At 41.8% G+C, this 24,653-nt stretch overlaps 1 protein-coding gene across 2 annotated transcripts in view; it reads right to left on the reverse strand.

The window, feature by feature from the left end:
- The window catches only part of LOC117963518 (voltage-dependent calcium channel subunit alpha-2/delta-2), a 190,642-nt gene that overhangs the window by 79,178 nt on the left and 86,811 nt on the right, over nucleotides 1–24,653 (reverse strand). For both annotated transcript variants that reach the window (XM_058988347.1, XM_058988346.1), the window contains exon 4: nucleotides 23,683–23,742. In XM_058988347.1, the coding sequence (XP_058844330.1) occupies nucleotides 23,683–23,742 (60 nt within the window). The remainder of the gene's footprint in view (nucleotides 1–23,682; nucleotides 23,743–24,653) is intronic.

Genomic DNA, 24,653 nt, shown 5'->3' on the forward strand with positions numbered 1-24,653 from the left:
CTCAATGGTTTTTACCCAGTTCTCCCCAATTTGGAATGCCCAATTATTATTTGTTCACCGCTGCAACCCCTTATCATTCGGCCACAGAGCAAGTGACCGAATGATTAGAAAGCTACCATTCTCCTCACAGAAGCCTCTTAACTGAGATATTATCAATACAGTACATTTAATAGCAGAAGTGTTTATTTAGCAGCACAACATCTTGAGCAGCCTTTTTATTCATGTGACGAGAGGGAGTCGAACAATCTGACACGAGCGGTGATAAAAGCACATGCTGGAACAAATCGGCCACTTTGCTTTAGACCGCAGTTCATTTTGTAAAGCGCTGCATTGTACAGGCTGGGGCGAGGGGCCCTGCTGTTATGGAAATGTAATTAGAAAAGAGCGCGGATGTGCTGTTCAAGACAGAGCTGTTAAAAGAGCTATCACCCCCCTTCCCCTCCCCTCCTCTTCTCTCTGGTACTGGGGGACCGTTCTCCTCTTACGGGCTGGAGGAGCCGTGGAACGGGGAACGCAGCCATCTGCACATTCTAATTAACCAAAACTCGCAGGAGAGTCCTAGCGTTAACAAGCTAATTTCATGTGTAATAAACATCATTCTGAACCAGGGTCTGTGAACGACAATAAAGCACCAAGCAAAATGTTTTCAAACCCCTCTCAACCCCCCCAACCATGTTCTCTTTCCATTTCTCTATCTTCTTCCCTTTTTTCACTCTTACAAAGAAAAAAAAAACTTTAATGAAAGGATCATTAAAAAATGAATCACACATCTGCATATAAGTTATTGAATTAGTCGGTTATTATAATAACTATAGTAATGAAACATGCTGTAACAGTGCAGCTTTACAAATCATGTAAGGCATCGTGAGAAATTATATCACTTTCAGATTGTATTTAGCATGGCATGTACTGTACAGTATTTTTCCACTATTAGTGCATTTTTCTTTCTATTCATAATTAGACTATTGCTGGCATTTTCTACATGTTTCCTCTGCTGCAGTTAAAACGTGTGATTTGTTACAATGTGTGCTAGGAATGGGCTGCTAACCTCAGCCCCTTTGCACGTCTCAGGGTCGAGTAAAGAGCAAACGGCAGCTGTGCTACCAGCCTCTCAATCTTCAAACAGACGTGGCCCTCGAGCCAAAGCAATCCACATCGAGACACTGGCATCCAGGGTGGCCAGCGTTTCCACATGTCACTTACAGGCTTACCATATTATTATTATTATCATTATTATCACAGACAAGGACACCTTGTCAAGGGCACCGTCTGTAATAATCAGAATGAGTTTTCTTCGAAGCAGCATTTGGTATGCTTTCAAAGCAGAAGAGGGCTGGGCGGTGCAGCAGAACGGAGAAACCATGTATTCTTTACAACGTGCATGCAGTATATAATACAAATATCAACTGCACTTGATGATAATCATTGCCAGGAAAGCAAATGGAGCTTGTTGCAGTACTGGAGCCCTCAGCATAGTCGGGCATGGATGGTACTCAAATGTGATCTCCAAGGAAGAGCAGAGGCTGATGGCTAAGAAGAAGCAAGCACTCCTACCCAATGGGCCACCATGCTGTTCCATCCATTACATGACATAGATGCTTAACCCTCTTGCCCAGGCAAATGTCTTACCACTGGGTTAAACAGCCATTTCTCTGTTGCAATACATTTCAGACATGCAGATCAATGAAAAATGAACAGAAATCAGCTGGAATGAGCAAATAAAATGCAAGTGAAAACAGTGAGCCTTGTGAATCGCACAGTGCTTGGGTGCACAGACCCCAGGCTCCAGAATCTTTAGACAGACTCTTTAGACCGAATCTAACATTAACATAAGCTATCCACACTGCCTAAATAATGACTGCCATTCACAATTACATTTTCAAATTGAGATGATCATGTGAGGGTATTAGTAGCTTTACATACTTTGTATGTCTTTTTTTTACTGGAGCAGGAAACTATTATTATTATTATTATTATTTATTTCTTAGCAGACGCCCTTATCCAGGGCGACTTACAATCGTAAGCAAAAACATTACAAGCGTTACAATACAAGTAATACAATAAGAGCAAGAAATACAATAACTTTTGTTCAAGTAAAGTACAAGTTTGACAAACCACAATTCAATAATACAGCAGGTAATAGTGATAGTTACATCAGGATATGATTAAATAGTGATAGTTACATCAGGATGTGATTAAATACAAAGTACTACAGGTTAAAAACTTGGCAGATTACAGTATTCTGAAGTACAGGATTAAATGCAGTAAAATAGGGGCTGATAAGAGCAAAATAAAGCACATTTACATGAAGGGTGATAGTGTCCCAGGATACAAACAGAGGAGTTCTACAGGTGCTCTTTGAAGAGGTGAGTCTTAAGGAGGCGCCGGAATGTGGTCAGGGACTGGGCAGTCCTGACATCAGTAGGAAGGTCATTCCACCACTGCGGAGCAAGGGTGGAGAAGGAGCGGGCTTTGGAGGCAGGGGAGCGTAGCGGTGGTAGAGCTAGTCTTCTAGTGCAGGCGGAGCGGAGAGGTCGAGTGGGGGTGTAGGGAGAGATGAGGGTCTGGAGGTAGCTGGGTGCAGACTGGTCAAGGCATCTGTAGGCTAGTACAAGAGTCTTGAACTGGATGCGAGCGGTGATCGGGAGCCAGTGGAGCGAGCGGTGTAGTGGAGTAGCGTGGGCGAAGCGAGGCAGAGAGAACACTAGGCGGGCAGCAGAGTTCTGGATGAGCTGGAGCGGACGGGTGGCGGACGCAGGGAGGCCAGCCAGGAGGGAGTTGCAGTAGTCTAGGCGGGAGAGTACCAGGGCCTGGACCAGGAGCTGGGTAGCATAGTTGGTGAGGAAGGGTCGGATTCTTCGGATGTTGCTCAGGAAGAATCGGCAAGTGCGTGCCAGAGTGGAGATGTGCTGGGAATAAGTCTCAAAAAAACCTACTCAACATACAGACATATGAGCTCAAATGGCAATCAAATGATAGATGCACACCTGCATGGCATATCCATTGACTGTTTATTAACATGTAACTAAACTTCAACAAATGGGAAACTGCATATTACTTAAATACTTATTTATACCACTCAAAATAAAGTTTAATACATGGTCTCCAATTCCCTTTTCCTTTGGAATACCGCAGGAGTGAAGGTGGTATTCATATTTCTATTCCTGACTTCTACGTTCATAAATCTTTATGGCACAGTCTGTTTGAAACATCAATACTTCCAGCAATCTTCCAGCTGTTACATGTTTTATTGTTATTCTTACTGCTTTATGCGTGCCATCATTTTTATAACAACAATGAATAAAATAAATACATGAAAATCCCCCAGGTTATTCTGAAACCCCTTTGTTCTCTTTCTATTTCATATTTGGAGAACATTTTATTCATCCAACGTTTCAACAATTTACCTTCACCTCAGCCTGCCGTTAAGGTACTGTGCATTTCAACACTCAACAATGTACTAAACCATACTGCATGCACGTTAACTTGTATATAGATCCCTTTTTTAAGAAGCCTTCAGGGATCTCCCAGCTCTCGGTCCACAGCTCTAACCACGTGAGCACACTGCCTATCTCTTCCTGTAGAGTACATCTATGGATGAAAGCCATTTCTGGGGACAACGTCCACCGGCAGCTATACTATAAGGGTGAAGGAATGTTGAGGGCACTGTGGTTGAGAAGAGCGCAGATTAAACCCCCCCCCCCCCCGGCTGTAACTTTCCAGCAGTGGGGATTGATAGCAAGTTCCGAGGCAATCTTTCTGCCTTATTTCCTCTGACCTTGCAGTTAACATCCTATCTCTCTTTCTCTCCCTCTCTTCCTCAGTATGTTTCTCCCATCAGCCCAGAATCCGCACCTCCAGGGGAGATTGCAAATACCTTGCATTCAATTTGAAATGTAACTGCAGCAGCTAGCCGTTCACAAAGGTTTCATTTTATTTATTTATTTATTTATTAAGTAATTTGTGACAGCACCAAAAGTTCAAACTGATTCAGCAAGAGACTGGATTCACAATAAATATCCCAACATGATAAAACCACTGCTGGGTTGCTGGCGACACGCAACGAATGGTTTGGTACTGCTTTTGTTCCTCTGTTTTAGTCCGGTTGGCTAAGATATCAGCGATTGCAGGCCCCACAGGCCAGGATGAAGCCTGTTGAGGACTGGGTGGGGTGGCAGTGGCTGCTTTTTTTTCCCCAGTCACCTCGACTCCAGTGTTTATTGCCAACCCATTCCCCTCCAACCCCCCCACCACACACACCCCAAGTCTGCCTCCCAATTAGCGGCCAGCTGCTGCAGTTGGTAAGGCAGTCTCACTAGGTGCAGGGGTTAAGCACACATTAAATGAGGCGAAGTGGAGGAGCAATCCTTCACGGGCTCACTGCCTTTATAAATACCTGAATCCAAACCAGCCCACCAGGTAGCGAGCCACAGCAGCCAGGAGATTATGAAAAGAAAAAAATGAATATGGGGTGTGTGAAAGGAGACCTCGCTGGAGAACCTATACATTTGATGTGCCACCACAATGGAAGGTTACTGTCACTGTCAGTGGAATCGATGGCTTCAAATGTACGTGAAAAAAATATATTTTACCATAATTTTCATCCCCAGTTATATTCCGACAATGCAGCAACTCCCTACAACAGCTCAGAAGGACTGAAGGTCAGTGGGCATCCTCCAATCCCACCCACTACCTCCCACCTACTTACACCCTGGAGGCCAAATACAACACAAAGACAATGTTATCGTCCATTTAAAATGCATCCTTTGAATCTTTATTGTGTAAAAACAAATAAAATGCAACGGTTTGTCACCTGGGGTTGTCTCTGGATAAGTAGGCAGGTTGCTGTTTGTTTAAATATTCTTTTTCTCAATAAACCTAAGTGAGATATTAAAGTCATGCATGGCTGTCTCGCAGCTGTTACATCACAAGAACTGCAGCTAAACAGCGCGTCAGCAAAATCCCTTGCTTCGATAACACAGTCGGGATCTTTAAACAAGGGTTGACTGGCTGGATGCTAAACGGATGTGAAAGTTGACACAAATCTGCTCTGACAACTTGTTTTTTCTCATGGTCTGCAGTGACCTGATATTTACTGGATATGTATTTATATTATTAAACATATCGAAGGGGGGGGCGTGGATGTGGATATGAGAGGTGAGCTCTGGGCTATGATTACACCAGTAATGTTATTTGACCGTTGGGATTTCTATCCATTTCATTTGATTCTAATATGCTGCTGTCTTCCAGGGGGTGCCATGTGAAGCAGGTTTTTAGAGGACAGTCCAGGGGTAGCTCTTGCATCAAACTCTAAAAGCCTGGAGATATTTCACAGCAGCATTGCTGCATGGCCTGCTAACTTCATAGCCACCCTTTATAATCAGGCCCGGCGGCAGAGTGGGCTCTACGAGGGGCAGCATGTTGTTTTGGGAAGCCCCTTATGGAAAAGGACACTCAGTCAAATAATGACTGGAAAACATCACATACTGGGAGAAAAGGGGACCCTACAAGAGGGCTTGCTAAATCGGGGTATTACTGGTACTAATTTGTAAAAAATATACAACCACAGGCATTTTCCAGAAATAACACATATTAAAGTTTGATTTTTGTGTTTACTTTTATTAATGAGTTGTCATTTTTAGCTCGATTTGGACTGGGGGGGGCACTAGATTTAAACTGGGGGGAGGGGGGGGGGCATGGCCCCTTAAGCCCCCCCCCACTTGGCACTGGCCCTGCATATAATAGTGATGCCAATCTTCTGTCCACTTTCTCTAGACTTCTCCATTCTCTAACATGAGATTCAAGAGCACAGCACGCAGCAAGCAATACTGCTTTAAAAAGCTGTGAACATCAGGAGCAATGGCAGTCGACGGACAGACAGAACTAGGCTGATACAATATCTTTGAGTGATTCCTGTTCTGTGCTGACACAGTCAAAAAAGGACAACAGCAACCTATCTGTATAATTGGCAATCACTTGGCACAGCACTTGCAATTCAGTGGAATACATTTAGTAGAGTAGCTTAAAACCCTTGCTGGCTCACAAACGCTTCTAGGAATCTAACTTCATTGTGGAGTTTATATAAGGCACTCGGTGGTGCATGGTGGCTAACTGGCAATAATTATACACCTAGCTGAATGTTAAATGGAGGCTGCAGGAAATTTCCAAATCTCTTAATTCCCTTCCGCGTTACAGGAAAGCAGCTTTTCAAATCCCCTGAATTAAAACTGGGGTCTTACTTGACTAGAGGTGAGCTGATACTCGTACACTTCATGGAACGGTAATAAAAATGTGAGCGCCCCGGATGAGGGGAAAATTCACCTTACAAATCGGCTTTTAAAACACTCACAGGGTGAGTCAAAGCTTTTTGCTCCCCATTTTCTGTAAGCAATTGTCAAAGTTTAAAACTGCAACTATATTTTTTTCCATTTTAACTTAGTTTTGGAAAATTAGCTGGAGCATCAATGTAGACATTAATTGTCATTGGTTGGAACACAGTTGTAAAGGTGAGGGAACCTTTTCTTGTTTTGAAATCAACACATTAATGAATGGATTTATTGAATACCTGCTGATAAGTACTTCTTAAAAGGCAAGTCCGAGGAGGAGTACGAGTATCAGCGCGGCCCTATACTTTACTGTATGCTTTTAGCATTTTCCAATCCATACTCAACATTTCTTTTTTGCCTACAGCTTTTTTTTAATTTGATCTCTTGCATTACTAGAAAGAAACCAAGCCTATGAAAATTAAGAGACAATTTTATAATGATTTTGTTCAGTACCCTTTACATTCCTCTTTAATCCCAAAGCACAAATTACTTTCTTCATTTAGCTGGAAATTGACGGAAAAGGGGAACTGAGAATGTAACGAGCAGGAATTAAGTGATTTTCCTCTATTATTTTTGTGTTACCCTGTCACTGAACTGTCTCCTATGTATTGTAAAACGTAATGTACAAGATGTTTGTACAGTAATTGCTTATAATGCGTTGCTGTAAGTCTACGTGAATCCAAAAGTGGATTATTTGAAACGTATTTAGCCTGCTGGGAACTCACCAGAGACAACAAGAGAACAACAAAAATAAAAAATAATAAACAGAACAAGTACAGGGATGTTTCGAACGGCTAAATATGTCCGTTTGGTCTTGCGGTCTTCTGTTTGCAGTAAAGTGTATGTGAAAGACACTGCATTTAGGGTAAACCCATAGTAATCACAAACTAACCTGGTTTGGGAATAAGCACTCTATTCCCTCCCTGTCACATGCCTCACTGGACACGACTTCAATGCAGTGCTGGACGTGGAGGTTGCCCTGCATCTCAGTGGATCTGTCCTGTGTGCTGTGCATGGCTTCAAACATCATTATTTCAACCAGGAGTGTCTACAAATGTAATCTGTATAAATCCAAGACATCATGGAAACAGAACCCTGAGTTACAAACTACAGTACAGCACGTCAATACACGTCAAACCGAGCCGGCAAATACCACTGCCCGCCCCTCAGTTATCACAGGAGCACGTTTAATCTCTGTACGACACAAGCAGACGTGCTGACAGGCACACAGACGGATTCAGCAGTGCTGTCGCTTCTTTCAACATACTGGACATTAAAACAGAAAGATGGATATGTTTTTTCTTTTTCTTTTTGTACAGTACCTGCAGTGCAGGGTGGCCCAGATATTGTTGCCATAGTAACAGAGTCAGCTGTATGCTGAACGCCACTGTACTGCATAGCACTGCCCCCCATCACTCTGCATAGCACCGCCTCCATCACTCTGCATAGCACTGCCCTCCATCACTGTGCATTCTTGTTCTCTCTCTTCCCTCATCCCTCATCCCTTTCTTGCTCTAACTTTCTCTCTCTTACTAGACTTTCATTTTTCTTTTATTCTGTCTCTGCCAGTCTCTCCCTCTTTCTTTCATTACTATTATTATTATTAGTTTATTTAGCAGACACCTTTATCCAAGGCGACTTACAGAAACTCGGGTGTGTGAACTATGCATTAGCTGCAGAGTCACTTACAATTACATCTCACCCGAAAGACGGAGCACAAGGAGGTTAAGTGACTTGCTCAGGGTCACACAATGAGTCAGTGGCTGAGGTGGGATTTGAACCGGGGACCTCCTGGTTACAAGCCCCTTTCTTTAACCATCTCTCCCTGTCTCTACTTTTCAGTGGACTCCCAAATCTAACTCTGATCATGCACCCTCGTACACTTGAAATAAACCATCTCTACCCAAAATCAGAACAACTGCAAACATCCAACACAGATAGCCAAGTGCAGAGATAATGGCCTAGACAAGGAGTGTTTAACCTCTCCTGGCGCAGGGCACTGCCGCTGTCAGCTCTCCTCGACCCCCAGGATTGAGTCTCTGACGCGCAGACCCCCGGCTGTCACGTCCACTCCGCATCATGGTCCACTCAGTCTGCCAGACCCAGTCACATTGGATTTCTCCAAACTTACTTTCAGTGCAGAACCCTGCTGAAATATTTGCAGTCTGGTGGAAAACTGCCAGCATAATTTCCAATGGCTATAGAGACAGTTCAATGATAATAATAGCAACAATAAGGTCCCAAACATCCGTCTGCAGCTCCACCCATACAGAGGTTACACTTTACTTCCTTTAGAAGTGATTATTTACTGTCCAATCAATCAACAGGTTATTAACTTCACTATTAATGGATACACTTATGCCATTAACCATTATGATAAAAAATAATAACACCGAATTACAATGCACTTTTCATCATTTATGTTATAAGAATGGAGCAATATATATCATTACATATACTGCATATACATATCAGAAAACTGTCAAATATAGTACTGATATTTACATCAACAGAGTCTAACTGTCAATCAACCTAATATGTGATTATCAACCGTGAAATATTGAAGCAGCGTTGTATATTACCACATACTGTATAATGATTCCCGAAAAAAAAGGTTTACCCATACTAACACACACATACATATGCTCTACCCCTCTTTCCATCTCTTTCCACTGTTTTTGTATTTAGTGATTTAGAGATAATTACTCCCGTCTGGGGGGTTAACAATAGGAACAGAAAATATAAAGAAGCTTTCAAAGCTCGTAGTTTAGATTCAGGACCACGGACAAGGTCGTCTTTCAGGGTGATAAGCTCAATGGGTTTCTTTTCATTTCGATTTTACCCAGACTCTCAGAAGTCCAGTTCAGTAGTTCATTTGTCATTAAGGGATGCGTTGTTTTGTAGTATTGTCCTATTGTACATGTTGCTATGCTTTTCCTGTGTATTTTCCTGTCCTTCTATTCGAATTGTGTAGGTTCTCAATGTAAAGGCAAGCTTGTGGAAGTTACTGATATGGATAATCCTTATTTGGGTATGATATATGGATGATGTTTGTGTGATGAAATCTCTTACTGTGTTTCATCTTATTAGCAGGGTGTGTGGGTGTCAAATGCATGAACTGTGAATTTTATTAGCAGGTCCAAGAGGGTATAACAGCCGTAATGGAGAAAAGTTGCAAAATAAATTGTACGTTTATTAGAATTATCAAGAGGGTACCAAGTTATACTGGAAAACAGTTCCATAAGAAAGAATGGTTAAAAGAATGACGTCACCACAGGCTGGGTATAAAAAGGCTTGTGTGGAGCTTATTTGTTGGACCAGAGGAATGAGGACTGCACACTCGGTCATCCCCGAAATTGATAATTATGCTTAAAGTGCTTTTTTCACATTGCATGCTGATTTTGATATTTAATAAAGTATTAGTATTAAACCGATTCATTGCTGTATTGAGCAAATCACTCTGCGTTAATCCACAAAAACAAGACTCCCGCCAGTGAGCCAGTAACACAATATACAAACAGCACATGAGCTTCATACAAGGCTCTTATTGAGTGAACATCTGCATCACATTTCAGACACATTCATATCATACTCTTAAATCAACAGCAACCATGAGCCACCGCTAACAACCATTTGTTTTGTCTCTGATAAATCTGAGATATCAGAGACGGTAGACGACCAGCAAGAGTGTGGGACCCAATTAAACAGGTGCAGGGACCCCAGGATGAGCGTCTCCGAGAGCCTCGCTGCTGCAGAACATCTTTAAATCCAGCAGTCTCCAAGGGCGACCTCACTGCCTAATGGAACCTGACATTAGATCAAACACAATAACGGAATTCATTTGATGCAGCTCATTCCGGCACACATGAGCCTATTAGGAGGAGACGAATAACAAACCTGCTGATTGGCCTGGTGGAAAGCGAGATGTGATAATTTTTTCTGCCAAAAAGGTTAAGAAAACATGACTTTCCGTGCCGTCGCTAGCACTGAAGCCACTACCTCTCCACAATAACTTTGAAGAGAGTTATTTTTAAAATGAGTGTGTGCTGCGTCCACTACCCTGTGTCACAGGTCTTAGATTCAGATACTGGACTTGCAGCTACCTGTCAATGCCAGCACAGCAGCAGAGACAAGCATTGCCAAAAACATCAATCCTTAAAAGCAGCTCTTCGAGGGCAGGGCGCACGGCATGCTTACTGGGCACGTGTCAGAACTGTGGATGTAGAATGAACTTCAGCAACTTACATGAGCACTAACATTCAGCATAAAAAAAAACCTACTCAAGCAGACGATCACAAACCAGAAGGGTCGAGACGCAGAAACCCATCACATCCCTTGACTTGCTGAATAAGCCTCCTGCTTCCATAGCACTCTCTCTGTCTCTTTGTTATGTTCAGATGATGAACGACTCGGACCTAAAATAACAATTAAAACAGCAATGCTTTCCCAGCCACTGGCCCGATTTGTTCATGTCTACTATCATCTCTCTTCAGGCTCAGTCTGACAATCACCTTTTATTTTGCTTGTACAGATAAGAGTCTTATTTTGACAAATAACGCGATTGCCTTGTGTTATTATTCATGTGTCTTCAAGACAGTATTGGAGTACTTCTGGTATTACAAAATGAAAATAAATACATAAAATCCCCAGATAAGCTGATATTCCACCTTGTTTTATGGAAACAGAGCAAATATTTGTATACTATTAAGAATACAATTGCCAAATAAGCTTTCATATGAAGTATTATATCAAACCAACTTCAGGGACATGTGTATAGCTGGGGTGTTTTATCATTACAAATGTAAATTGTATTAAAAAAAAAACTACAATAAAAAGAGAAACTATTTAATTTTAAAAATGTCAAACCGGGTTAAACCATGATGCAATTTCTCTAGTCGATGTAAGAAAATATAGATTCAAATCAGTGTTGTACTTATTAACTTCAAAAGAGCCGGTGGAGTGAAAGCGTTTGATTACAGCGGAACAATGGAACAGATCAGCAGGACAGTAACCTGGATAATGCTGCCAGAGCTGCCACTGTGTCCAGGTACCTCCCTCAGCAACCAGGAGAGTCAAGACAGACAGGACTGTGTGTGTTCATTGTGTCTTTGACAAATGTGAAACACAAACACTGCTCTAATGGCATTTGTTTAGAATTTATTGCTGTTATTTTTTTTGTGAAACCATTGTCAGCCTCTTAAACAACAGGTACATGAATATATATGTGTGCTATAGTAGGAATATAATTGAACTCAAGCATGTGCAAAACCAGCAAAAGGACTAACTAGCCAATCACAGATTCTCATTTCAGAGATAAACTGGGGGTAAATGAAAATGAAAATATATTTTTAGCCCCAGATTCCCCACCGGAGAAACCAGAGAAATCTGTGAGAGATTGACAGAGGCCTTCAGTCCCCTGAGCTATCAGCTGTCTCACCTTTCAAAGACACTAAAATCAACCTTCAAATATTACACTTACACACAGCGATAACCAGGGTCCTTTCTGTTCTGCCACGCTCAGGGTAATGTATCAACTTTATTGCTAAATCCCTCCCGCATTGTTCCCTGACAGCACCCCATTGAGGGGAATGCAGCTTAACCCCGATAGCATCACAGCACCAGGACAGGAGGAGATAAACACTATCTTACACGTTACACTCACAAATTAACACCTTTGAAAGGCATAATGCAGATTCATATCTGATTGGAAAAGATGAAGGGCTACATTACCACACACAAAAAAACATTTCCAAATTAATTCTGAACCCATTTAACAGACGCTGTAATGAAAAAGCCCTTAAATTGGGCTTCATTTCCAGACTGTATTGTACCATAAATAAATGCAATATCTGAATCATGCTGTACTCACACTGTAGCGTTTTCTTTAATATACACACACACACACACACACACACACACACACACACAGTATATAATCCTATAATATCTTACATCTCTCAGCCTTGCCTGCACCTGCTGCTTATTAAACCTGTCCTGGTTTACCTGCTGCTTTCTGGAAGTCTGAGGTCAGTGGCCTACAGTGCCCCCTGCTGGTTGAGGGGCAACAGGCCAGTTGACCCAGCTCCACCGAGCCGTGTGAGTCCAGAGTGACCAGCTGCCATGGTCCATCTAGAGTCCAGGCTGCTACACAACAAAACAAGAGCTGCCCTGACCCGACCATTAATAAAGCATTGACTGTGGTGAACTGGACAGGGGAGTACCACCATCTGAAACCAGTGCTTTACATTAGGAGGCTGTGTGGTCCAGTGGTTAAAGAAAAGGGCTTGTAACCAGGAGGTCCCCGGTTCAAATCCCACCTCAACCACTGACTCATTGTGTTACCCTGAGCAAGTCACTTAACCTCCTTGTGCTCCGTCTTTCAGGTGAGACGTAATTGTAAGTGACTCTGCAGCTGATGCATAGTTCACACACCCTAGTCTCTAAATAAACAAATAATAATAATAATTAATAAATTAAGTAGTTTGACAATATCCCTAGGCAGGCCTGTATCGGTTTGTGCTGTCTTTTGTAAAAACAGTATATCGTGATACAAGCACGGTGTAGTAAAGCACAGAAAAGCACAGGCAAGGAGGGTGAACCACAAATACAAGCTTTGTAAAAAAAAAACAGGGTTAAATGCAAAAGTAGGATTAGTGCATTCAATTCCATTTATATGTATTTAATATCAGAATGTGTGATCATTGTGGGGACTGCGTATCCCGATCATCACTGAAGAGCAGTCAGTTTGACCCTTGTGTAAACTGCAAGCCTCCTGTTACAATTGGCACTGCACAGTTAATACTCGTGCTAAACCCCCCGCCCCATCCCAGGAGAAGATTTTGCAGCGTTCTATTGCCTGTTCATTTCTCCTATTGATTTCCAGATATTTTTTAGCTAAATTATTTTGCAGGCTGCAGGCTTTCTCTGTCTCGCGCTCCACCGGGTCTTTTAATAACCCTTTTATCAATGTTCTTGCGAGTTCTGAAGTGGGAGGGAATTGGAAATCCAGAGTGCTGTTTGGTTTGGAATTTCTGCGGGTATCGATTTTCATCACTGCTAGGAAAGATCAATAGCGAGGCTTGAAGACACAGGTTAACCCTTCAGTGCAGGGCTTCACAGAGCAGCAGATCTCTCTGAATTCAAATTGGACTCACTAGAACAAGAGCTCGGAACTAACAAATCCAAATTTTAAACAAACCCAGAGACTGAAGATGAACAAATCCATACTGAGAATCATACTAAGAGACTGCAAATCCATACTGAGGATCATACTACGACACTGCGAATCCATACTGAGAATCGTACTAAGACAGAGAGAGAGAGAGAGAGAGAGCTCGAGCTCATTACAGGGATCTGATAGGCAGCCGGGCAGTATGGGACTAAAAAACAGGAAGAGACTCAAACTCATACTAGCTCTCCACCCCCCTCCTGAGTTAAGATAGCTGAGCTGACTCCAGCCTGGATGATTGGAGGAGATGGTGCAGCTTTTCAAACCTGCTCTGGCTGTGCTTAAGAAAGCATATCCCTGCAGCAAATACCAATCCACCCCTAATGCATTCCTCTTGCAGGTCTTGTCTTTTTTTTTTCCAAATTTGTTTTAGCATCAAAAGGAGTTGTTTTGCAAGAAGCAGTCCTTCAGTCATTATTTTGCATTAGCTTGCATGCATTATCTTGCATCAGTACAGTATGATGTAACAGGCATATATTGCCTGCCTTGCCCTAGCATGCATTTTAAATATCCTAGGAATCAGGAACTCAAGAATGTCTAGTGATGGAACACGGATGCTCTCCCATCTTCCCAGTCCTCCGCATGATATTCCATGCAGACAGATGCAGGCAGTAATCATCAGTAATCACTGCTCTGATCTCCTTGTGTGAGGGGACAGCAGGGAAGCAGAGTCTAATTTACTCAGAGCACCTATCGAGGTTAAAAATAAGGCTGGATGAATCTGCATCTTGGAATAAATTACAATGCACTTCAATAAGGAGGAAACTTTCACATACAAGATTGTCACAGGCCTGTCTTTGACCTTTACAATCAGTAGAAAAGGGCTTATTTTAAAAATGGGAAGCAGCAAGAAAAGCTGCCGGAGAGCCGGGGATAGACATGATCACCACACCTCTGAATAAACACTGTAATTGTGTTATTCAAAACTAGAACATGTAATTAATGAGGCTGTGTGGTCCAGTGGTTAAAGAAAAGGGCTTGCAACCAGGAGGTCCCTGGTTCAAATCCTAGCTCAGCCACTGACTCACTGTGTGACCCTGAGAAGTCACTTAACCTCTTTATGCTTTGTTATTGTAAGTGACTCTGCAGCTAATGCATAGTTCACACAAACTAGTTTCTAAGTTACCTAGGATAAAGGTGTTTGCTAAATAAACAATACTTTAATATCAAATTCTAAATTCGATCGATTACGATCTTCTCTTCTAAATTATTCTCATTGCTAGAAACATGAGCTCTGGTTTTAAATAGTCACTGGGTTATGCACATCTCTATTGATTGCATATTACCACGATTCAAGCCTTATTATCTGTCCATATTACCATAATTACTACTACTAATAATAGTAATAATAGAAGTAATAGTGTTAGTAGTAGTAGTTTATTATTAATAATAATAATAATAATAATAATAATAATAATAATAATAATAATAATAATATAGTGTTAGCAGTAGTCTAGTTTAATTTGGTCATGATCATGCTACACGCTACACACATGCTAATTTGCTATATACAGTGTAATATTCACCATTGAATAAACAGCTGGAAACTTTCAGCCTGGCACTGTGTGGATCTTTAGATTAGGAAGCAGGAATTCACATGCAAACAATAGCTGTGCCAGGCAAAGGCAGCCAAGCGATGTACTGTAGCGATTCTTCAGCTTTTAATAGCTGTGCTTCCATTATAGTCATTGCTGGTATCTAGGTACCCTGTGTTTCACAGTACGTGATGTGAAATTTTGAATTACCCGTGCATGAAAAGAAGTTTTAAAAAACGTGTCAGCCGGTGTTATTGTACACAGGTACTGTAGCAACTATTGGAAGTACAAAGCCGTGCTCGGAAATCAAATGATATTATGTGCTTTGCAGAGAGTGGCGAACTTTAGTTGCATCAGCAATCCACATAACAAAGCTCTCCAGTCATTTGAAGATCAGGGCCTTGAAAGTGCTTTCAAGGTCTACTCTTTCATTGGTTAAACTGCAGCATTTATCCAGCTAACGCAAGTACCCCTGTGTGAGCAGGGAGGAGAGTTCAATTGGAAAAAAAAAGCCTTCCCCTTTTAGTCACTCAAGGATGTGTCTAGGAATGATGTGAATAAATATTTCGTCACGTAGCTGATAAGTGTGGAAGGGGGATTAGTGAAATGAGCTCTATACTTCAATGAGCTCAGTCCATGACAGGGCCACTGCGCTGGTGTAGAGGAGACAGGCTTCTCAAATCGACGAGTGGCTTTTCAAGTAGCGGAGGGGTCGAGAGGAGTCTGCCTCGATGGGCTGCGGTTTGTCTGTCGTGAGGGCTCTTTGTCTTTCACGCTCCTTGAGAAAGGGTGAGCGCAGGACTTGACAATCATGTTACATTGTAGCTTTGCAGTCCTACTTGGCTGGGGACCCACAGACGGAGCACTGCATTGGACTCAGATGGCCTCATCGCACAACAGCGACCCCTGCTGGTCAGGCACCTGTCGAGTCCAGGGTTCAGCAATATCATATTAGGGTACAAAAGATGAGGTTTATATTGTACAAGAGGCGAGGGCAACTCCTGTCCTGGAGGGCCTTTCTACACCAGGTTAAACGAAGCAGTTAAAGAGTAAGTAGCGAAGTTCCAAAATTTTTTCCAGAACCCCATTACTTACTCTTTAACTGCTTTAGAAGCTGTCTGCGGGTTGAACTGGTCCAGGAAGGGCCAGGGCTCCCCATCCCTGCTGCGCAACAGTTTTTAACCATAAGGTTTAGGTGCTGATGGGTTTTGTTGTTTAATTTTAACAGTCGCACCGCTGGGGGGGAAAAAAGTCCTATTTTGATGCACTGTCTTCACTATCTTGTAATTTGTCATGCCAATGTTAATTGTGTTTATCATATGCAAGTGCTGTTATGTTTTTTGATACACTATCATTGCTAGACAGCCCCTGCTGACAGACTGTACCAAGATATTTCATCTTAATGCACATTCCTGTTTAGCATGGAAGTGGAAAGCTTATCTCTGTGGCAGGCTACAAATAGCTCTATGATAACACTCCCTCTTCAGCTGCCAAATAATCTTCTTTGCAACCTGTGATGATATATATACAAGTACAGGAAACTCAGCGCAAATAACTGATACACTTGTTTTTCTAAATTTGTAGTAGGTTTTACATTTTCTGTGGTTACAGCTGCAGCGCCATTCTCTCCTAGTAGAGGTCACTGTTTAGACTGGTGCGCACAGCCCTTCCTAGTGGACAATCAGAAACATTACAGGCACAGAAAAGCAGAGGTTCCTAAAATATATTACGCACAGTATAATAATGTACCAATGAAATAAAGGGAAAGTTGCAATTGCTTGCTGTCCGGTGTTGACTTCAATTAGCAATAAATATAGCAAGGGCTCAGCCCATTAAATAGCGATGTCCCCAAGTACCAACCTCTTCAAACACGCATGCTCATGCACACACACGCACACGCACGCGCACGCGCACGCGCACACACATGCGCTGATGAACTGTCTCGCCTTGTGATGAAAGTCCTGGTTGATGGCGGAGCGATGATTACAGTAATGGCCTACAAGATGGCTCTGCTCTCTCTCTAACCCAAACCTCCATAGCAACCCATCTGTAGAGAGTGTCTCCCGCACATCTAATGGCACTGCCATTAGCGCTAATGCATTTGGAATACACAGCAGCTGCTGTCATGCATTCTGATGAAACCACAAAGTGCATGTCTCTGGGATTTTTAATATATCAAGACTCCTAGTCAGACTACTGCGCGAACACAGGATAGGCCACGTGTAAAAACGAACTGTTACTAGGAAATTGAAATCACTTTAATAACGCTCATCTCCCAGGCAAAAGCCCCCACTCTAAAGAATGGTGTTGCATCTGGGCCTTGATAGACCTGGACGTTCCGGTAATGTGTGACAAATCTGCTTCAGTCGAAAATTAGGGATTAAACTCAGGACTGAAATCAGGTTGCAGTTGTATGTAACTGTTTCTAATAGGGATATTTACCATGAAAAAAAGTAACTTCATCAGAAATCATGATAAGCCCTAAAGTGCTACAATCATATAAGCAATATTTTATATCATCATAACCAGATGGCATGTATCATTTCAAAATAATAATAATAATAATATTTGAATTTTATTGAGTTGATGTTCAATTTTACTTAACAATTCTTGGACAGTTATGTCTGAAATAAATGGGTGCCATTCAGGAGCTAAAAACTTTTAAAACATCCGACTTTTTCCGCTTGATTTGGGCAGGTGGTTAACACTTCACTGACTGCTGCAGCCAGTCAAGGTTGAAATCAGTTTTGATGCTGCCCACGTCTAACCATGAAGATTGATCTCTGTTAGAAATTGGAAAGAAGCACAGGAGCACCACATTCCTTTCACTTCCTTTAACTGGATTTTTTGTGTTCCTCTTCGTGACTAGAATTCAACATGAAACATGTGCTGGTTTCGAAGTAAATACATTCCAATATGTAATCTCTCACGTGTGCATACGTTTCTCAATGCGTTTGTACGGTTCATGCCTTCATTTCTGTGCAGACAGCTAATGACTGGAATAGCTAAAGAGTGCTGGAGGAGGTTATATTTCAGAGAGGAGAGGAGAGAGTTGATAGGATTGGCACTTTTTTTTCACGCTCCACTGTCTGTAAATCCCTATAATAATGCATTGCAACTCTGCTGGCATCCAAGCCGGGTAGAAGATGAAGTGAATCAATGTGAAACCCAGCCAGTTCTTGCTGCTCATCTCCCTAGGGTGGTGGTGAGGCACTCTACAGGTCACCGCACATCTTCAGTGCACTCGCCAAAAACTTTTGCCTTTTTGACTTGTTTCCTATCATTTTTTGCCTTATAATCTGTGATTGAGTGTTTCTGAAGTTATAGATGAAGGTAAAATCTAGCACATCGAATCAACAAAAACACAGCAGGGTAAGGGCTTATAATGTACCATGTTAACACGCCCTTTTGATCTTGCAGTGGTGAGTTTGAGTTTGATCATGCAGTTTGATTGGCTAGCATCCTAAAGCAAGTAAATAACTGTATTTTCTGATTGAATATACCTTACTGTAGATCCAAGAGAGACTCAAACTCACCGTGACATGTACTTATCTCAGCCCCCACCTCCAACCATGTGGCTACTCTTTCACAAATTGTCCATTCTAACATCAAACAGCAAAGCACTGGCACACACAGTACAGAGAGGCTAGTTCCTACTTTTGGAGTTAATGAGCCTTGCTGAAGTCTCCCTGTGGATTTCAAAGGAGTAAAGTAACCTTACAGCAAGGTTGGGGGCTGGGGGGGGGGGGGGGGGGTGCTTTCAGAAACAGCAGCAGCTCTCCCAGCGGTACTTTTTTTTTTTTTTTTAGCAATGCAGGCATGTAAGATATGAAGTAAAGATATAAAATAAATCAGCCACTTTAATGTCACCCAGTAATTTCTCTCAGGCATCAAAAGGAGGTTTTAAGGCTCTCTCCGAATGCTGTTCAATTATGTGGGCTGCCTGTAATCTTGGGCATGGCAAAGACAGTCTGCCACGCGTCACGTCCGCCAGAAAGAAAAGAAAAAAATGTGTTTTTCCTAAAGGACAAATAAAATGTGAGTTTTTCACAAAGTAATGAGAAAATGGTGTTTTTCCTAAAGGACTCATTTTCTGCAATGCACCCTTGCCTTTCTTATGTGCAGTTGAATTAATTAGACTGTGCATTGGATAAGGCTCTAATTCCATCTCAGGGGTTGCTCTTGTGGTTCATTACATCAATGGCACTACAGCCGTATATTTACAGTTGTGTCCTTATTGTGTACAGCGTGGTATACATTAGGGCTACAGCCTTGGCTGTACGTTATTATTATTAATATTATTAGTAGCAGTAGTAGTGTTTTTATTAGTATTATTAATCACGGCAATATGGGCAGATTCCATACTCAAATTACATTCCTGAGGATTCTATTCAATTCATCCAATCAGAGGTGGATTTTAATACCATCACTGTTAAGTTATTAAAATAGGACCAATGCTGACATTTTACATATTTTCAAAAGACAACATTACACCAATGAGATAAAGATGTGCACACACGTACATAAATATATCAGGTGGGGGAAAAAGAGCTGCTGGAAAATGAAGGGCCCAACAGGGTTAGTGTAGAATTGGCTTCTTAAACCCTGCATTTTTCAGCACACAGTGTTGAGATTCAATCACCCCCTCGACTGTGCCCTTCCAATTGTTGTCTAGCGTTTTTAATATCCCACGCCAGCAGTGTCTCCGTCTAATTCAATTAGTGTCAACTGTACAGAACCAATCCCCAAGAAAACAGGAGTCACATCCTTCCTGGAGTAAATGTTCAATTTTTCATTTTTCATCAACTGGCATGAATGTTTCACAAGCCTCCCTGCTGCTTCTCATTGCCTGCGCTGATTATAGAAGCAAATGAAATCAAAGGCGGTACATTATTAATGCCATATTAACATTAGATCTCATTTGTGGCACTGGAATATAATTTCATTCTCAAACTGTTTTCATTGCTGATTTACAAAAAAAAAAAATACATCATAATCATTGTCATAAAAATGTGAATTAATAGCTGCTTTACCTTCTGATATTGACTCACTACCCTCAAGATAAAAATCCATATGCACAGATCCGATTTAGATAGAGCCCTCTCTTATAAAACCAATAGTATGCTTATGTTAATGATACATGTCTTTCATGACATCACACAATGCAAATAAATGAATTGGAAACTTGGTATTGCTGAGGGGGAGAGAAGGAGAAAGACACAAGGGCTGAGAAGTGACATTTCTTAGCTCTGTGAGAAACTGGGATTTAGATATCAGTAACTGTTTTACTATTGGGGCTGTTTTCTGTATATTTGGTCAGTATACGGTGTGTTTGTTGTTATGACATGTGAATGGGGGGGAATGGGGGTTTGTTGAACATGGGTACTGTGTTCGAAATAACAACTTTTCTACAAATGTGATGTTTTTCATGGTGAAACGATTTGTAATTTCAAGGGTGTATTTTTTGCTAGCTGCATGGCTGCCTTTTGAAAAGCAGTTTGGCTTTTTTGCATTGATGACAGACTCATACAAACTCAACGCCCCACAGGTCCTTGGCAGTGTTTCTTATTTTTAACTTGCAGGCTCTCTTCGTCTCGCACACAATGCATATGGACTGCTGATATTTACTTTGCAAACGTTTTTTAAACAGCACGGATGCTTTCTGAAAAGGGTGAACACATGTTGCGGGAGCTTTAAGTGAGACTCCTGCTGACTCTGACTGGTGTAAACGTGGGGCTGATAACAGAGCCAGGACTGACCCCTTCCTCTGCTCAAATCTCTTGCTGCTCTTCCAGTGCTATCATTGAAAACAGCTGCACCACTGCAGTTCAAACGCAGGAAAATTCAGCAAAACTGCTGAAAGACGTTCCCTTGCTCCCACCTTCTCCCCTTTGTGATACCGAACCCCAGACACATCTCTCACCTGTAAGCCGCTGTTGAAATTTCACTGCCGTTCCATACCAGAACTACAAGTACAGCTCTTTCACCAGCCTGCGATTTCCACTTTTTAACAGAAAGGAACCACTCTGCACATTTCTGACAGAGACTAGGGTTTGTAGTAGGGTTACATTTAGGGTTAGTGTTAGGGTTAGGGCAGGGGTGTCCGATCACGGCCCTGGAGGGCCATTCCACTCCAGGTTTAACAGGTACAATGAGATCATGAACTACTTCAGGGTCTGGATGGAGGCTTAATTGGTTTAATTAAACAATTTAGAACAGGGTTAGAACAAAGGCCAGTTAAAGAGACACCTTTGGCCTACCCTGGCTTAACCTTAGGGTGGAGTTGTGGTTGGGATTAGTGTTAGAACTGAATTAGAATCAGTGACTGAGGATTAAACCTAGGTTTCTAGGCTCAGAGTCCCAATGTGCCATTAGCGGAGTCAACAGACACAACTTAACATCACTAAAGTCTTTGCCTAGTACCTTGCTGCCTTCCCCTTTAGGACCTGGTTCAGATCCACCCAGGAAAAGAAGGCTGCTCCTGTATTTACAAGCTCATGGTGACCTTTTTTTTCCCTTATAAGAGCAATAACAATACTGTAAAAAGATGATCATTATTGTTGTCATTATAATAATAGTAATTTCACTAGTTGTGGTGAGGAGAAGGCAGGTGGGAACTGTGTCTGTGATCATTAACTGCAAGCTGTTCATCTTACAGGACATGCAGTCCAGCCTACTTAGGGAACATCTAAGCAGTTCTCATGACCATGTCCCCTCTTTCCTGGTGAATTCTGAGCTCTCGTTTATTGAGTAAGTAAAAGGGAGCCAAGGGTCAGAGACTCTCTAGGGACCAGTTGAGTGCTAAAGAGACGGGCTGCGTAATTATTTGTTTTAAATCTGTTAAAACCTTTATACAAATATCCCATGGGGTTTGGAAACCCATTTGTGTTTAGTGTACCATGGCTGTGTGACGAGGAAGTTTCCAGTGAGCTCTGAATATCAAGAGGACAGCCGTTAACCCCATGTGGGCAAGACAGTGCAAGCAGGGAAAGAACACCTGCCATCTGCAGCACACACTTTTGGTGCAAACAGGCTGTCTGATTAATGTAATTAATGTAATTTGAGAAAGAAAGAAAGAAAGAAAGAAAGAAAGAAAGAAAGAAAGAAAGAAACAAACAAACATGGGAATGTTTTTCAATTAAGAACGCTGGTGAAATACGGGGGTCTGGTTTAATGATTTTAACTGATCTAAATACTGTGCAGATGCCCTCAAACCCGTGACATGCTCTGATGCGGACCTATTCAAAAGATATTTTTTAATTGCATTTTGTAATGGTATTAGGTTGAGTCAGTAAGTCACCTTTAAAGGGATCAAACACCCACGCGATTATTACAGACATAAAGTGTGGTGCATTTAGGTCCACTGCTCTTCAGATGATTGAAGAAAGCTGTGCTGTATTGGTGTCACCGCGTCGGTGACGACGACGGCAGCACAGTTAAGCACTGTGACCCCCATACTCCAAGCCGGAGCACACTGATAATCAGAGCAGTCACTAAATAGAACTTGACTGGAAATGAGAAGCAAATGACTTCATTTACTTTCATTACAGCCGACAGCGGAGATGGGGACTGAAAGAAAAAACAGAGGCCATGTAGGGGAAGGGGAGGGCATTCAGAAAAGACAGCACCCTCTGTACTGCAGGAAAGATAAGGAGAAAACCAGAACTGGGCTTCAGTAGTGTTTTAATGAACCTCTACACCTCCTATTGAAAACATACTACATTACATCTTTCAAATATGCTTTTAACTTTACTGGAGTTTCTCTGCCTAGCCACTTCGCTATGGGAGTACAGCCCCTTTTCTCAGTGCTATGTCACAAGCATCATGAAAGAGTGAGACATGAACCACGGTGGAGAGTATGCTGGGTGTGTGCTCAATCACTCTGTTAGGAACCTGTATCTATGCTGTAACAGTCCACTGTGCACTGCATTCAGTATATTCAATACTGAGTGGTACAAATAAACAGAAAGTGTAAATGCAGATCCTTGTTGAGACTGTATCACAGACTACAGACAGTCTATCTTTGAAGACAATGGAGTTTCTTTTAATAATGAAGACACCATTGGATTATTACAATCAGATTAATGGCATTTTCCTGACTGCATTTTATTCCGCAGCTTGGGTGATGTATCTCCCTGCTCTCCCTTATTAACAAAACTTAATAAAAATACAAATACAGGACGATAATGCAGGGCTGCGATTTTTCGGGGTTAGATCAACTACTGAGACCTTAACGTAATATAGGAGGTCTGTCAATCTTATCTTGTGTGTAGTAATTCCGTGCATAGAACGTATGACAGTTCTAAAATAATGTAATAATAACATGATGTATAATACGCTGGGTTTGGGGTGTCTCTTATTATCACACAAGATGACATCTCTTCTAACAATAAGAGACACGACATACCCAACCTATTCACTTATATATTACTGAAGCACACTTTCCTGCAGGCCATTGGCGAGAGCTCTTTGGAGTCATGCTGTGTCTTTGCAGATGGTAAAATTAAAGTTCAGTATATGTGACAGATATAGTGAGAATGCAACCTGGGTATCAGTGCCCACTCTTAAAACTGGATACAGAACGGGCTCGTACCTTGATGTTGTCCTTCCAGGCATTTGCTCTCTGGAAAACCTCGGCAGCCCTCGCCAGCCTCTGTGGGAGAAAACAAATGGAGGAAGAGAGAAGAAATTGAGTTAGACAGGAATGGAGAGATGGCAGCAGAGACAAGCCGGTGTGACAGCGAAGGGCTAGACACAATCATTTATTATATTTAGTGCTGGGCTTGGAGACAGGCTGCAACTCTGTACTCTCTCTCTCTCTCTCTCTCTCTCTCTCTCTCTCTCTCTCTCTCTCTCTCTCTCTCTCTCTCTCTCTCTCTCTCTCTCTCTCTCTCTCTCTCTCTCTCTCTCTCTCTCTCTCTCTCTCTCTCTCTCTCTCTCTCTCTCTCTCTCTCTCTCCTGATGATCTTCTTATCCAGCTCCCTCACTCTCTCTTTCTTCCTCTGAATAATACCTGTAATTTAATATGGAAAGATAATTCACAACCTCAAAATGGGGAACTCGGAGGAGCAAGGCGAGTGCTTCCACCAGGATATACCGGACTTTGAACGCCGCTACCAAGGACAGTATAACGAGAACATGATGGGAGACTACATTTGGGGGCCGATTCATGAAAGTGATTTACAGTATAATCGTAAATCTCGAAAAACTACTCACTTCTAAATCTTTTGTAGTCATTTTTGTATTACTTTAGTATAAATACATGTTAATTTGGATTCATATGTTGTTTTTTTCTGACTTTATGTGAACGAAAAGACACAAATTCGCCCGTTTTCTCATTGGAAATAGGTAAATTTCAAAATATCACTGTCCTGGTCACAAAAGCAAAGTTTGTGGGGAATAATAGCCATTTTCTATACTTTTGAGGCATAAGCAATTAGGAAATAACACTTACTACCCAGGAACAAAAAAAAAAAAAAAAATGTGTTACACGGTGTAATGAGATAGAATGATATTTTACCAATCTATGTTGCATCTATTCTGTCCTCCTGACCCAGGAGCTGA

The sequence above is a fragment of the Acipenser ruthenus genome, chromosome 16 (genome assembly GCF_902713425.1).
Source record: "Acipenser ruthenus chromosome 16, fAciRut3.2 maternal haplotype, whole genome shotgun sequence".
Classification (NCBI taxonomy): Eukaryota; Metazoa; Chordata; class Actinopteri; order Acipenseriformes; family Acipenseridae; genus Acipenser; species Acipenser ruthenus.